Source organism: Fusarium falciforme, chromosome 4 (assembly GCF_026873545.1).
Source record: "Fusarium falciforme chromosome 4, complete sequence".
Classification (NCBI taxonomy): domain Eukaryota; kingdom Fungi; phylum Ascomycota; class Sordariomycetes; order Hypocreales; family Nectriaceae; genus Fusarium; species Fusarium falciforme.
The window spans coordinates 3,917,754-3,933,491 of NC_070547.1; the positions used below are offsets into that span (position 1 = coordinate 3,917,754).

The window sequence follows — 15,738 nt, forward strand, 5'->3', positions numbered from 1 at the left end:
TCATCTGTTTATCGAAATGCCACAATTGGTGTTGCAAACGTGTGTATAGACTTGGTGAGAACGCCCAGTTGTAACTCCCCATTTGGACTTCAACGAACGCAGCATAATAAAAAGTGACTGTTTGAGTAACACCATGTTGCCCAACAAAACATGTTCATCTCGTTGGACTGTCGTATTTGAACTGCACAATGCATGCAGGATCCGGTATGAACCCGTTAACACCACGAACCGCAGCAAACGCCCAGACAATGCCGTTCAACACATCATCTAAAAAGGGCGGAGCGAATCGGCCTTTTTGGGGGATTGCTCAGGTTCGTAGATGCCCTCACATCTAGTTTATGGCTGTTCTGTCATAGTCGATGGGATCATAGAACCGTTAGGGATCAGGGTGAAGGTCGATTCCGCCCCTTTTGACACTAAGGAACCAGGTCAAGACAGGCACTTTGGGGCTCACCAGTATTATCTTTTTTAGCATTCACCAAACGATAAATTTCAACTTGCACTAGAGAGTTTCAATGACCTGCACGAGATCCTCTTACACGTATCTTCTGAAGTAAATGTCATAAAGCCACCAGCGATCAATAGAAACAATACGAAACGAAAATGGGCTAGAAGCTTTCAATTTTGGTAGTCCCGCTGATGATACAACTCCCCAAAGCAGCCCAATTCAACTAACTACATGTTATCCATTAAGATTTGCTTCCCATCGTCTTTCATCCCCTTCCGTCTTTTCAACTTCCCCGCCGTCCTCGCTTCACAGGCGGCGGCGACCTAGATACGCTATCGCTATATCGTCTCCTCTTGGCGGGTACAGGACTGGCGGGTCGGTTGCCTCCACGTCGTGGCGGGCTGGGCGACCGCGATTGTGAGTCTCGGCCACCCCCGTTGCGCACCGGTGGCGGCGACCTGCTCTCTTGCTTGGCCCTCCTTGGCGGCGGAGAGCGGGAATCGTACGAAGGCGATCGACTATATTGCCTTGGCCTGTCCCGCGCTCCGTCGCTCACAGAGGAGCTGTTGCGCCGGTAGGAGCCTGGACCGGCGTTTCCGCGCGGCCGTCCTCGTCGTGGTGGGCTACCAGAGAATGACCTCTGCCGCTTTCTGGCAGCAGGGGGAGACTCCCGCTTGTTCACGGGAGAAGGGGATCGATCTTGTGAATCACGCGATCGACTTCGCCTGTCACGAGGTGGCGGTGAGGGTGACCGACCTTCTGAGGCGTAAGAATCTCTTCGGCCACGAGCTTGGCGTGGAGGAGGAGAGCGTGACCGGCTGCGAGACGAGTATGAATTGCTGCGTGCTCGACCACGTCCACCACGAGGCGCCGGAGATCGTGAGCGGCTCTCACTAGTATACCGCCGACCTCGACGAGGGGGGCTCGCAGAGTAAGACTGGCTACGTCCACGTCCTCTTGCAGACACAGACCTTGTGTAGGATCTTGACCGCGACGAGCTGTATGAGCGTCCGCGGCCCCTCCGCTCAGGAGTCCGAGAAGTCGAACGGCCCCGGTCAGTGACCCGACGAGGTGTCCGCGATCGTGACCGAGATCTCGAGTAGGACGAACCGGTATAGGATGAGTAACTCGAAACCGAATCCGAGTCTGAGTCGGCGGCAGGAGGAGCGGGTAGAGCTGGCTTGGGCATGTTCTGAAGGTGTGTTCGCATCTCCTCGGTGAGAGCACCCATTCCAATACTCGTAAAGTAGTTGATGGAGAATCTGATGTTGCGGGGGTTTTCCTGGGGGAAGAGACCTTCCAAGTTGGGCCTCAAGGTCTCGTCCGTCATACGTGCCCTGAGCTTGGGCATACCCATCTCCTCCGCGATGAACTGAAACAGGATCTTGATAAAGATACGGCTGCTCGACGTCGTTTCGTCCTCGTTGAGGTGGATGACGGACAGGCAGTGCCAGCCAAGGGCGTCTGACGCAAACATGTGACCAAAAAGCATGGCGATGTTACGGAGCTTGTTGTTCTCGTAACGGTGGATGGTCTCGTAGTACTTGGCAAAAGCCTGCTCAAACAAGTCGCACCAAAGTCGGTTGATCTTGGCGAAACGCTCACCAATCATTCCAAAGAACTTGGTGTACGTCTTTTCTTGCGAGCAGCACTCGACGATCATTGAGGGTAGCTCGGGCTCCTGTCCTGCTGGAAGGTTGATCTTCATGAGCTTGTGAACGGCTTCCTCGGGGTCGGCGCTGGACATAATGGTGAGGTAAATCGTCCTGCGCAGGTTGACCAGGTCGGCATTGGACTGATCCTTGATCTCCATAGCCTTGGTCTTTTCATCCTCCTCTTCCTCGGACGAACTGTCGTACTCGTCATCGTCATCATCCTCGTCGTCGCTTCCTTCGCCCAAGATCTCGGCCTTGAGCTTCTTGTACGCCTCTTCGTGCTCCTCCCATTCTGAGTCAAACTTGAAGATGTTGAGTCCGTCCTGCACGTCAATCTCGCCTTCCAATTCAACCCTGTGAGTAATCTGATCCTCCTCTTCAACCAAATCCAGCTCCTCCTTGACAGCAGGGTTGTCCTTGAATTTGTCCTTGCGCACCTGAAACAGAACCTCGATCATGTACTGCGTTCGCTTGTCGATATCGGCCTCGTGCAAAATATTTCTGAACTGGTCGAAAACGGCCATGGAAATAGATGGTTGCATATCCTCCAGGTACTGTCCAACTTCACGGCAGAAGCCAACCGCGATCTCCACACTGTCGTCGGTAGGTTTGTGAAGAAGTAAAAGCAAGATCTGGCCAGCAAGCATCTCGTGTTGAACCTGTTGGTTGATGAGGTGGGCGAGGAAGGTGGTCGAGGAGAGGCAGACGGCCTTGTCGTTGCGCTTGAAGCCCTTGCGGAACTGCATGACGAGTCGGCGGATCAGCAGCTCACCAACCTGGGGCAGCTTCGTGTTGACAATGGCAGCCATGGCGGCATAGATGGGCGTAAACGGCAAACTGGCCGCCTGGGCCTTCATGATGGATCGGCAAAACAGACCTCGGCCGCGGACCAGGTTCTCGCCAAACAGCTCGGGGACGATGTGCTTGATGTTTGCCGTGTTGACCTTGTTGATCAAACCATTGATACTCTTCTTGAGCGCCTCCCACGCCATGCGCTGGTACTCCTTGCTCGTCTTGTCCGTGATCTGGGCCTGCAGCGCGCGCAGTCTCGCGGGGGGAATGTAGGTACCGCCGGATCGCATCGTCAACAGCTTCTCGTACTCGGCCTTTGCAGCAGCCTGCTTCTCCTCCTCCGTGCGCACGGGTACCGGCTCGCGGGCTCGTGAGGGGGATGGCGATCGCGGCGCCCTCGCAGGACGGTACGAGTCGCCATCGCGCTTGTCGCTTCGGTCGCCGCGGTCGCGCTCGCGACGGGGGATATCGACCTCGGCGGACGCCATCATCGATAGAGTCGCAGTCGCGGCGGTTTTGATGTCGTGGATATCGCTGCTCCTAGAGTTGATGGCGTTGCGGAGACAGACAGAGCGAAAGTTCCTCAACGACCAAGATGGATGTCGTCGGTGACTTTGAGCCTGAGGCTGGGAGGCTGCAGCGCGACCAGAGACCAACCAGGAAAAAAAAGTTGACGCACAGGCTGGCGAGGCTGTCAAGCCACATTATCTGTGGCTGAGCTATGGCGCTTGCTCCACTCAATTCGAAGCACCACCCATCGTCACCTCCTGAATCGCGTCCTGAATTTTGGCCAGGCTGGACTTCTCGACAGGTACATCCCGCCCCGTGCCACTTCCACCTCTCATCCCAGCACCGGCTCAGGCTTCAACGACAGACGTTCTTTAAACTTCTTTTCTCCCTTCTTCTTTCCAGACCAACTACGCTCGCTCGCCTTGCGCATCTATTACAATGGTCAGTCGCTACTTTGCCTCTTGGTTTACACGCTGTCCCCTTTACGCGCCTCATACCATCGATCCTTGAACCCATCTCTTCAACGACCCCTCGCCTTTTCAAGTTGTCGCTCGACTAACTCGATCTCGGATTTGCAGTTGGACAAAATCGTCGGTCTCGCCATGCTCGTGGCCGCTTCTGTCGTCTTCCTTTACTACACCATCTGGACTCTGCTCATGGTGAGTCTTGCCCCTCGCTGCTTCGACTCTCCTGGTCTCGATTTCCGCGCATGTGTGTATACTAACCACCCTCACAGCCCTTTGTCGATGACGATCATGTGCTTCAGAACTTCTTCCCTCCCCGCGTTTGGGCCATCCGCATCCCCGTCATCATCATTCTTCTCGGCGGCGCCGTCGTGGGCTCTTTCCTCGGCATGGTCATGATCCGGAGCAACAAAAAGAAGGCCGCCAAGGCCAAGGCTGCCGCCAAGAAGACGAACTAGACGATCAAAACGTCGATAGATATACCTTGTAATTATTCATTGTGGCATCTCTGGGCGATGCTCTCTGCCTGAGTAGTCCACCATCTAATCATGCCATGGGACCTTGCGGCTGAAGACGAAAGGTCCCACGTGTCGTTGTATTGACACAGAAAAAGAGAGCAATGCAGAGAAATGGGTATCTAATGTGCTTCTATTTATTCAGGCCTTAGGGCCTGCTATACAAATGCCGTGATAACGAGTGTCTTTCGTATTACCAATGTGTCCAACAGACCAGAATCAGACAACTCCAGTAATCCAGACCGTGAGTGAGGTTGAATTCAAACATCCCCTGCTACACCCATGTCGACACCTTTGCTGTCTGTCGACAAAAGCTCAAGCAACGGAATACTATCCCATAGCATGCATGAAAAACAGCAAAGCCAAGCAGTCCGCATCTCAAGCCTCGGGTTGTCGTGCTACCAACAAGACCTAGACTCTCTGATCAGCAAAATCGAGGACCTCACAGTCATCCTCAAAGAAGCCATCCTCCCCTGGGCCTCCGCCCTGAGCTCCACGGCGTCTCCTTGTTGTCACCACAATCTGCTCCTCATCACCATACTGCATCACACGCTCCATGGCCGACTGGGGAAGGCCAAGGTGGTCATCCAGGTCACCGTACTCCTCTTCGGCAACAGACGGCAAACCCAAGTCCAGTCGCACCACGGGAAGATCCAGCCCAAAGGCCCAAGCAGCGGTGCTTGAAGCCCCACGAGATGAACCTGATTCCACGGGTTGCCCCTTCTTCTTCTTTTTCTTTGATGCATTCTCTTCTAGATTCGTCTCGGCTAGAATGGCAGACACTGCTTCCAGTTGATCTGCTGCGCCTCGCCGATATTCGCACAGGGTTACCCGCCGATCAGTGTGGAAGGGCTGGTAAGGCGCGCTTGATTCTATCTCGGCCTGAGGGATCGAAGATTCCATGTTATGGTCTGCGGAAACCGCACGAGGTCGAGCGTTGAGTGTTAATGTGTTCCCGGCGTCCATTTCACGATCCGAAAGATCGAGGATCTCCTCTTGAGCGCCCAGGTCGACCATTTGTCGCACAGCTGGAGCAACGAGATCATTAGGCAAGGCCGGCACATTGTAGTCGTGATATCTGCTGGCGCGTGTCACTCTGCTACCAGCCTGTACGCTAGACCGACGAGTCCGACAGGAGAACGCCCGCATAAGGCCGCCTCCAACCACGTAGAGTCCGTGATGCTTCCGGCTCCTGATCCAGGTCACACAGGATGCCACTGGAAAGGTCGAGCTTGGTGGCAAGGACACACGGTTTTCTCCCGTCTGTCGAAGTTGGTTAATTGCAGTTCCCGTCTTCCCAAGGGAAGAGCTAATGCTGGCAGCAATCACCCTTCCTCCTATGGCCGCAGAATCCTTGAGAGTATTGCTAGTAACGCCAGGTACATTGGCGCTGCTACGACGGGGACGGCCCACGAAAGGTTTCGCAGCTTGGTATGCCGCACCAAAGGCGCCTGTAGCCAACGAAACGGCGGTATTAGTTTGGTCTGGTGTAGCAGTACCGCTCTCAGGGGCCGCTTTGCGACGGCGCGGAGCGGGCCACATGAATGCGCTCGACGGCATATCGAGAAGATGAACAGTGCCACGTTCTGTCACCATGGCTAGCCGCTCGCCCTGCGCCTGTGTCCAAGCAACGTCGACGATCCGTGCGACAGTCATGCGAGAGAACTGGGCGATCTGACGGACCTGGGGTCCTGTGCTCGTGTTTGGCATAACCGATGCCTGGAGGGGGGACGATCTGGTATGTTGGATACGCAAGAGGTCCCAAACCGTCTGAACATCTCCCTTGCTGCTGGCTGTAAACAGAGACAAGGAAGATGGTGAGAAGGAAAGATAACTGCATCCCAATGGAGTCGAGAACGTAACAATTGGGTGGATTGAGGACGAAGTAGAGAGCGATCCAGCGTCAATGATAGACACCAGCCCAGGCTCCTTGGCTACGGCCTGGCCAGCGGAACCATGGGTGGGCGGGAACTGGCTGGGGTCTCCATGGGGAGACCGAGTTCCAGCCCAGTGTTGAGGCGGAGAGCGAGCCTGTTGCGGCTGTAGCTGAGGGCTTGACGACTTATTCCAGTACGAGTTCCAAGCCTGCCGCCCTTGCTGGCCAACCCATTTAGCACCCTGAATCAGCTCCTGGGTCGTCTCCCGCATGATCTTGTTGACGACACTGTCTGATATGGGCAGATCGACCGATGCAGATATCGTCGGAAGTTGGGGCGAGGTGACAGTAGAGAGTCCAGGTGCCTTGCCAAAAATTGGCAGTGGCACATGAGCTCCAAGCAAGACCTGAGATGATGGGTTCGATGGACAGTAAGCGATCCATCGCCCATTGACGGCCAGAATCGGGGTTTGCGGGTTTGGTCGAGGGGTAGCGGACAAAGCGCGCGACTTATCGGCCTCCTCTGGCACCTCACTACGATGGCTCTGCTGGAGACTGGTCCATATCTTGCCGACGCATGTAAAGATGTGGCCATTCTGTTCCTCCAACAGTTGCCAATAGACCCAGCATTCACCGGTGACGCCCGAACAGACTACAATCGTTCCAGAGTCTGCTCTAATCGTGAAGGAGCCACTAGGCGGGGGAGGTCTAAAGATGGGATTTGTGACGGAAATCTCGGGGTTGATGTGAATCTTGGGCGCCTGGAGAAGCACATCGACAGGTTGGTTCGTCTTGAGGGAGTAGATTTCGACGGAAGTCTGATAAGCATCGATAGACTTGCGTCCTTGAAATCCATCCTGATGAGCGAAAACTGACCGTGGGCTCGTCGTTCCGTCGGGTCTAGGGCTCGCATTCTCATCCTGAGTCGATAATCCAGCCGAGCTTGAGGGCAATACAGGACCATGAAGGACCACCGCCACAAGAGGGAAAAGCGACTCCGAATCGTTGCCCAGAGTCCATGGAAGAATCTTGGCATGGCGGACACCTCCACGCAGCCCCTTTAGACTTGCCACAGGCTCGAGGCCTCTCTTGCTAACGGCGTAGACATCGAGACCACCTTCATAGCCCGCAATAACAACGTTACTAGGGCTAGCAGGGAAACCGGAGCATTCTGGAAGCTTGTCAAAGCCGAAGAAGTAACCACGTTCACCTGCTTTCATACCCGAACGGGATTCCATATTGAGATCGATATCCGGGGCACCATAGAAATGCGGTTGGGGCTGATGAGGGAGTGGAGGCTGGCCTCCCATCCTCGAGCCAGCGAAAGGAGAGTTGACAGAACCACGACGATAATGCGCACCCGGTGGGGGAGTCTCGGGCGACTGATACTGAGCATCCATCTGAAAACTCAAGGGTCGTCGACCATGACTTGGGGGAGACAGAGATGCAGGAGAAGGGCTCATGTAAGGTCGCTGGGCAGCCCATCCGTGATGCAGTCGACCGGGGTCCTCATAAGAAGATGGCTGAGTAGGAGGTGAATCGCCCATGATACTGATGAGGTTGCCTGGGGAGCCGGCCATGCCGCTCCTCATCCATTCATTATTCATACTCGGTGCTGTACTTGCAGATACTGGAGTGGTGGACAAAGCAGCCAGCATAGGGGAGACAGCGGGGTTGACATTGTCAGGGCCGGAAGAAGGCTGGATTTCGGGGGTATCGGCCGGGGGCGTGGAAGCGACCGAGGTGGAGGAGCTCTTGCTTTTGTTGCTGGCAGCGCTGTTGGAGTTGGTATTGCTGGTGCTGCCGTTGTCCTTGCCGCTGTTGTTGATGTTGCTACATGCAACGGGTCAGCCAGGTACTTATTATGATAAGAGGCAAGTCATGCGGACAAGGGAGGACTCACGCGAACTTTCCAGCTGTTTGCTTTGTCACGGCCGCGGCAATGCCGCCACTTTCTTTGGCATGTTTCCTGTCCTTCTTGGAGGCTGGAGAAAGAGTCATGGTCAGCTCCTCTGGCAAGCAGAAGGCAGCGGGTTGCAGGACGGGAGTCAAGGACTAGGCGCGGTCCAGGGGCGGGATAGGCGATAGGTAGTAGAGGGAGGTAGGCGGAATGAGGGGGGACATAGAGGTACAAACATACAAGGCATTCAACTGATTTGGAGAAGCGTCGGAGCAGTTTCCTGCCCCTAAAGCGTTCGCGTTTCCGCAGAACGTGGTTGCCAAAAAGGAGGCGTCAAATCGATTTACTCAGACAGAGTCGAGGTGACGCCGGCACTTGGCTAGATTCAAAGTCTGTGTCCTGTGTCGCGTCGAGGATCAGAGGCAATGACGCCAGAGGGAGCCAGCAGTGAGTGACTGCGACTCGCACAGATCGAGGGGTCGATTAACTGTAACAGCAGGGGAAGTACCGCTGCAGTCAGGTCGGGTCAGTGCAGTGAGTGATTGCGAATGAGAGCAAGGGCGGGGTGCGGGTGCGGGAGTTTGTTGGGCAGCGGCGTAGGCCAGCTTCGTCGCTTTAGTCTATAATAATATTGGATAGAAAAAAGAAGGAAATAGAGGAACCAAAGATCGTTTCGAGTTGGGAATAAAGAAAATCGTCATGCGCTTGTTTGATGCTTTATCGTAGAGTCATGGAAGAGTATGGAAATGAAAGAAGAGAGAAGGAGTCGGTTGACTTGGACCTGGAACTGAAGACATGGGAGTCACCCCGAGACGCATGGCATGGTCCATGGATCCATGGTGTAAGGCAGCCCGGAGCTATGGACATTCATCCACCCATCCACCATCCATTCATTCATTCATTCATCCCACCCTCCCGCGGCCATTGACACCTCATCCAGTGACGCGGGGTCTTGGTCCACTGAGGGGAGAGCGCTACGGGGGGTGTCGGGGAGCCAAGCAGGGGACCACATGCCCTGGGCTGTAAATAGCGAACCTGAACCCGCCCGAGGTTGTTCTAGCGCCGGGCGGTTTTGGATGGGTGGAGGCTGGCTGAGGTTGTACACGATAAGGGACCTGGCAGGCAGAGGTACCTCCCGTCATCACCAGCCCCCGCGGGAAGTGATAAGGCAAGGCCGGGTACATATCAGAGCCAGCCGGATCTGCGTGGCTCATCCTGTCAGGCACGCCGAACCGCTGCATTCTAGCTCAACAGAAGGTTCCGACTTTCCTCTTTGGCACCGATGGCTAACCATCGGTGATTGACACAGCACAGTCAGGTCAGACTGGCTCAGCAGGCGGTAAAGGCGCATGGCTCTGGACCTCTGGTCAGCTCCAGTTCCAGCTCCCGCGGTGCGAGTCTCGGGACAGGGCCGGCCGACGCGGGGGGTTCATGCGCTGAAGGATGGGTACGAATCCGGTCCTCCCTAGGGAGCCTGGCCGAAGCGGCGGGCATGATGAACCACGTCGCAGGCTATCATGCCCAGTTACGCGCCCAGTTCATAACAGGTTTCCGGGTCTGGAGTGTTAAAGGCAGAGCTTGGTGATGACGACGTTCCTTGATCCAACAAGTGGGAGAAGACACCAACTTGAATGCCACTTCGAATCGGGCAAGTACGCAATAGTCATCACAGTCATCAAGTCATCAATGATCCGCCATCATTCCCCCCAGACATCCAGGCTGCACCATCCACCATCTACCATCCATCCGACCCAATCCAAGCCACATGATTCTACGCCGTGACCGCGGGTCAGGTGAGCCCTGCCATCTACGCCATCAACCTTGCTGTGCCTCTCATCTCCAGGGGGCGATATCCCAGATGAGTAGATCGTGGGAGGCCGCGGGTTCGTCTGCGCCAGAGCAGAAGGCGGGCAGCGTGGGAAAGCAAGGGACGGTGAACTCTGGAGCGCCCCAGAAACGTTGCGACGATGCCATGTTGACGACATGACGCCCCCGGGTGTGCTGCTAGCCTTTTTCATCTGACCTTGCTCGGGACTTGTCGATTCCCCTGCCAGAGCTTTCCGTTAATCGGCGTGCTGATCCGGGGCTTTGCCATTCGACCATGGGCGATACGCATCGGCAATGGGCTTTCGCAAGCCCCCAACTCCATCCCCGCATTTCTCCCACGGGACTGCCATGACGTATCCGGTTGGACATGTTTCTCAACAGAGGCGCTGGGCTTGGGAGCTTGGAATACCATCAAAGTTGATCACCCAGACTATGCACAATTTCAACTGCTCCGAGTTCATAAAAGGTGTCCGCCTATTCGTTCTGCACCCAGGCTCGATACTGCGCAAACTTCCACTGACCCTGGACCCTTCTTACCACCGCATGCGCCGACCAACCAGCCTCAATAGTTCTCCCATCTCGCGTCAAGAAGCTCGCTTCTCCGAGCAGCATACACTCACGCTCCGATGCGTCCGATCCAGTGAACCTCCCAGGGAATACTTTGAGCACCGTGTGCTTACGTTCTTGGATATGCGCCCACATCCGAGTGCGGAACTCTGGGATTTCTGTGTATTCGCCTGTCAGCTCAACATCTCAACAGTTTGTCGGACTGGCTTCACATGATAGTCGACCCGACAGATACCAGTTGACTAACCTTCAGACCCCTGCGCCTTGTCGGCGCCAATCTGTACGTTCGCATCGTCCGTGAATGAGTCGACCCATAGCTGATTCTCCTCATGGTTATCAGAGAGGCGATAGAAACTCGTCACGAAGTCTTGGAGCTCTTGATCATCCCAATCATCCCCCTTTGCGTATTGGGGTATGTATTTTTCAGGTATGTTCTTTGCCATTGTGAATTTGTTGCGAGTTTGTTTTCTGACAAATCGAGCAAGAGAGAGCAGCTTGGCCACTCCGCCCGCCAGACTCCTCACTTATAAATACGGATATACGGAGTTCAACAGCTAGCATGATGCAATTGCTTTCCACCACAGGTGGGTTGCAGCAGATCGTGATCCAGCTAACGAAAGTTACCGCCAGTGTTTCTTTCTGGAATGAAGCGTGGCGGTCCGCCATGCATTAACTCTATTCCCACAGGGCTTAGGTTTTCATATGTTCCTGAGCCTTCGAAGCCTAGGAAGCCTCAGATTCTACACAACTTGTTGCATCTCAGGTTCTTGATCTTAAGAACATGGCAACACAGACAGGACCGGTGCGATAACAGCCTCTGCCGGATACTTGGTCGAATCATCCAGATCCTCTTGCAACAACAGCCAGTTCATCCGGTATGGTGTAGTGGCTAACATTTCGCGCTCTCATAACCTGAGGGAATAGCACCGCGGAGCCCAGGGTTCGATTCCCTGTACCGGAGATGTTTCTTTTTGATCCGCTAAGCAACGGTTTTATTTTTATCAATGGTGATGATATTCTATGCATCACTGCCAGTAACAAGCCAACGGCGATGCGCTGGACACGAGACACCATTGGCCTCGTTGTCGAGATATGCCTTTTTGATACCAGAAACAATTGGTCCTTTGATCGACTATCAACCGAGCTTGGTAATGGCTCCAACCGTCACCACATACTGCTCAGTCATCCCAGCCCGGTTCTTCCTTGGCTCCTGAGGAATCGAAGGCCGACGTGGTTTTCAAACATGCTGATCAATCATCTTGAGGGGTGAAATAGGCATCATCGCTGTTGAAACATCAAGTGTATTTTCTGGCTTCTCATCAACTATTCAAGATACCTCCAGGACTACGCGACCACCGCAACCTTCAGGCACTCTTCAGTCACTAAAACTACCCTAGATGACAGTTGACGCAAGGCTTGAATTGCGACGAAGCAGTTACAGTTCGAGTGAAAAACAACTGGACTTTCTTCGGAAAGTTATCCGGAACTCGGCAGCACCTGCCCTGTGAGGAGTCGAGTATTCAACATCCAGGCTCCTTTCATCCCGTCTCAACACCCACTCATCGAAACAGAAAACCAAGGAAGATGCACGGTTAGCAAAAAGCATTTCACTCGGCAACTGGCAAAAAGAAATGAGCAATGCGTGATCTGGGAATCGAACCCAGGGCTCCCCGACGTTACTCGAATGGCAACGGAGAATTTTACCACTAAACCAATCACGCTTTGAATTGTTGCACGTGATATGGTCGGTGCAATCGGCCGTCACAGGGACTGCATTGGACGAGGGTGCAAAAGAACATCGGATTGCAAAAAGAAACACAATCCGGTTTATGGAATCGATGAAAGAAACAGACAAAAAGGTCAAAAAGCAATGCGTAATCTGGGAATCGAACCCAGGGCTCCCCGACGCTGCTCGAATGGCAACGGAGAATTTTACCACTAAACCAATTACGCCTTGTTGGAGAAAACGTTCCCTATTGACCATTGAGAACTCGTTGCGCGTAGCGAGCTTCTCAGTTTCCGTAATGTATTGGTGAAAGTTGCTGGCAGGTCCGAGACTGGAACCAATAAAGAGCAAACCATTCGGGTATCATTCTCTCGTAGGATCCTTGCAGAGGATATCTTCTAAAATATCAAACATCCAGACTTCGCCCCAAATCGTACCGTTCTGAACTCCAAAAATCGACCTGTTGAATTCCCCAACATTGTTGCTGCCACCCTCCTACATCTTCACACCCCTTGCGCTAACCTCGCCCTTCTCGCCAATGTTGAGCAATACCCGGCACTCAGGACAGTACCATTTGGTCGTCCGGGCGGGCACCTCGGCGAGACCGACGCACTCGAGATGAAACCACTCTTCCTTGCAGTTCTGCTTCTGTGTTAGCTGCTTGTTCGTTCCCTTTCGACGGGATGCTGAGGTAGAGGATGAGTGTGAGGGCGTGGTTGAGGAGCCGCTTACGTCGACATTGTCGCACTGGATCATGAGGCCGAAGCTGACTCGGTTGCAGGAGCAGTATCTCGGCTCGTCGGGATCGATCGGGTTCCCCTCGTCGTCTACCTCCTCCAGCTCTGGCTCCGCAGGACCCTTATTCTGCCTCGGACGAGCTTTCTTCTTCGGCGCCGCTTTTCGCTTACCGACAGCGCTATTCCCGCCACTGTTTGTGGTACTAACAACGCCGGGGGCAGGACGCTTGGTTCGCTTAGCTGGCCGAGGCTCGGGGGCAGGCGTGTTGCGAGCGGTGCTCGCCCGTCGTGGCCGATCTGCCGCTAGTGAGGACTGTGGCTCTTGGCTGGCACCTTTACCACGAGAGCTCGGTCGGCGGAGGGCAAGGCCCTCCGGCCCTGGAGTTAATCGGGGCGTTGCAGCCCGTGAAGGTATCTGCTTGCTTGGTATTTCAGGGGCAATTGGAGGGGGTTGTGGAGGAGGGATGATAGTAGGTTGGGGTTGGGGTTGAGGCTGAGGAGGGTTAGACGCTTGCCGCTCAGGTTGCTGCTGCTCCTGAGGAGCCTCCTGAGGTTGCTGAGGCTGTGGCGCTTGTGCCTGTTGCTGCAAAAGTAGCTGCTGGGCCTGCTGTGTCCGCTTCGCTGCGTCACCCCGAGTCTCTCGCTTAGTGTTTTCTCTCACTGGAGGCAGCACTGGGGTTGCCGACTTTCGCGGCTCGGGGATTGGGAAGGGCACTGGAGTCTCTGTCGGGTGGGCTTTGCCAGGAGTGGCGGCGGGAGCTGCAGTCGAGTTAGACGGGTTGGGAGTCGGAGACTTGGCTCCGCTGGTGACCATAGACGTGCCTTGGGGTGGGATGGGAATGGGAACTGGGGTTTCGGCGTGTGTGACGACGGGGTGTTCACCAGGCGTCGTCAGGGGAGCTGGAGGACCTGTACTCTCAGGGGTTGGTCCCTTGCTATGGCTCATGGAAGGGTGGTGGGGTGGTGGAACTGGAGTCTCAGTCTTGGTGCGCTTCACCTGTGGTCGTGAGGGTTGTGTTTCGTTGTTCTCATGGGAGTTGGGGGTCTCCTCTGGCTCTGCCTCTCTTTTTCGCTTCGTGGCTCTCGATGTGGCTCTTGTTTTCACGGGCTTGGTGGGAGTTTCTTTGGGAGCCTCAGACGCCGGGGCCGTGGCCTTTTGGTTCCCCTTGTTTCCGTTGCCATTGCCGAGGAAGAGCTTAGCTGCCTCTGCCATTTTTCTGGCTGATTCTTCCGCTTCCTCTGCGGCAAGCTTGGCCAGGGCCTCCCTCTTCAGTTTCTTTGCCTCGTTGAGCTTCATGCCGCGATTGCTTGTCGGGACCTCTTCAGCAGCCAACGTGTCAGCACTGATCGCACCAGCAGGGAGTTGCTTCTCGCCCGACTCGTTATCAACGATAGGCTTAGGGACTGGAGGCTCAAAGGATTTCCCCTCTTCCTCGGCCTTTCTCTTGGCCTCATGATAGGCATCAGGACCACGGCCCAGAGCCTTGAGCTCGCGAGCAATCATGGTCTCGCTCGGTGTCCACGTCGCATTCTTCTTCATCCGTTTCCGTAGCTTGGCCAGCTCGTACTGGGTAAGCTGCAGCCATGGAGCATCCGGGCTGCCAATAACCGCGTTCTCGGGTGGCGGATGAAGCAAGGCGGCATTGTTGGCAGCCGCAGCCTGGCTCAGGGCTGCCGTAGGATAGCTCACTGGCCGTGCGAGGCGACTCGGCGTCTTTGGGGTCTTGTTGGTAACAAGTTTGATTCGCGGAGGCGGCGCTGGAGTTCTTCGACTTGGTGCCGGAGTATCCGACTCCTCATCAGAACTAATGTCGCTGTCGTCGGTAAAGGTGTCGTAGTCAACATCATATGGTGCTAATATCTCTCCCGGGACAATGATTCTCGGAACTTGTGGGCGTCTGGGCTTCTGACCACCTTCGCCTGCTGCCTTGGAGCTTAATTTATTCCTTGCCAACTGTGGCGATTTCGACACAACTGGGCTTTTGACTTCCTCAGTGGGATAGTTGTCCATCATCTTCTGCAGTTTAGAAAGTAAAACCTTGGCCTTCTTGTAGTGCCTGTTAACATTTTCCGACAGCCTCACGGCCTCGGCATGGGCAAAGACCCTCGAGTCAACTGACTGAGCCAGTTGCTCAGAGATGTCTGCCCGAAGCTGCACGGGCGACGGGCGCTCCTCCGCAGGTAGACTGGGGAGCCGACCCCATACCGAGGTCAAGTCGTCGACCATGTGGGAGGCATTGATGTAGCGCTCGTCGAGCTTCCCGATGAGCGTGAGGGACCGCACAACGTCAGAGGAGAGGTATTCGGTAAAGTCGAGGAAATCGGTGACGGTGGTCTGCGCATCGGGATCAGCGCGCGACTGCAGCGACGCGAGCCCGTTGTCCATCTGACCAAGCGACTGGGAAATGGACTCCTCCATCGATGTCTGGTCCTTGGGCGAAACATCCTCCATCTTGGTATCGCCCTGGGGGTCTGCGGCGGCGGCCATGGTGTTGCGCTGAGCTTCGGGGCTCGTTTGACGCGAAGCGCGATGGGTGGTGTAAATGAGCGGATACCGTTGCCCTATTGCGAGGACGTTGGCGATGCCATCTGATGGCGTGGATGGTGGGCGCGTCGAGAGGTCAAGGGCGCGATGTTCGTCAATACGTCAACGCGGAGGTTGCGCTTGCGCACTCGGTTAGGTAGTGCGCAACCCAAGGCGCACCAGGAACAGGAGATGGT

At 55.1% G+C, this 15,738-nt stretch overlaps 5 protein-coding genes across 5 annotated transcripts; 1 reads left to right on the forward strand and 4 right to left on the reverse strand.

The window, feature by feature from the left end:
* Positions 1-1,126: 1,126 nt before the first annotated feature.
* NCS54_00591600 (Pre-mRNA-splicing factor cwc22) lies at positions 1,127-3,383 on the reverse strand (the record flags this gene model as incomplete). Its single annotated transcript, XM_053151397.1, has 2 exons — positions 1,127-1,446; positions 1,559-3,383. 2 exons carry the CDS (start codon positions 3,381-3,383, stop codon positions 1,127-1,129), a joined length of 2,145 nt encoding a protein of 714 aa, XP_053007372.1.
* A 460-nt stretch (positions 3,384-3,843) lies between these two features.
* On the forward strand, positions 3,844-4,327 carry NCS54_00591700 (Dolichol phosphate-mannose biosynthesis regulatory protein; the record flags this gene model as incomplete). The annotated part of the gene is made up of 3 exons (XM_053151398.1): positions 3,844-3,846; positions 3,984-4,064; positions 4,142-4,327. The coding sequence occupies 3 exons, from the start codon at positions 3,844-3,846 to the stop codon at positions 4,325-4,327; spliced, it is 270 nt and encodes an 89-aa protein (XP_053007373.1).
* Positions 4,328-4,795: 468 nt separating this feature from the next.
* On the reverse strand, positions 4,796-8,261 carry NCS54_00591800 (Hypothetical protein; the record flags this gene model as incomplete). Its single annotated transcript, XM_053151399.1, has 2 exons — positions 4,796-8,093; positions 8,164-8,261. 2 exons carry the CDS (start codon positions 8,259-8,261, stop codon positions 4,796-4,798), a joined length of 3,396 nt encoding a protein of 1,131 aa, XP_053007374.1.
* A 2,200-nt stretch (positions 8,262-10,461) lies between these two features.
* On the reverse strand, positions 10,462-10,997 carry NCS54_00591900 (Hypothetical protein; the record flags this gene model as incomplete). Its single annotated transcript, XM_053151400.1, has 2 exons — positions 10,462-10,712; positions 10,802-10,997. 2 exons carry the CDS (start codon positions 10,995-10,997, stop codon positions 10,462-10,464), a joined length of 447 nt encoding a protein of 148 aa, XP_053007375.1.
* A 1,778-nt stretch (positions 10,998-12,775) lies between these two features.
* On the reverse strand, positions 12,776-15,505 carry NCS54_00592000 (ING domain-containing protein; the record flags this gene model as incomplete). The annotated part of the gene is made up of 1 exon (XM_053151401.1): positions 12,776-15,505. One exon carries the CDS (start codon positions 15,503-15,505, stop codon positions 12,776-12,778), a length of 2,730 nt encoding a protein of 909 aa, XP_053007376.1.
* Positions 15,506-15,738: the final 233 nt, after the last annotated feature.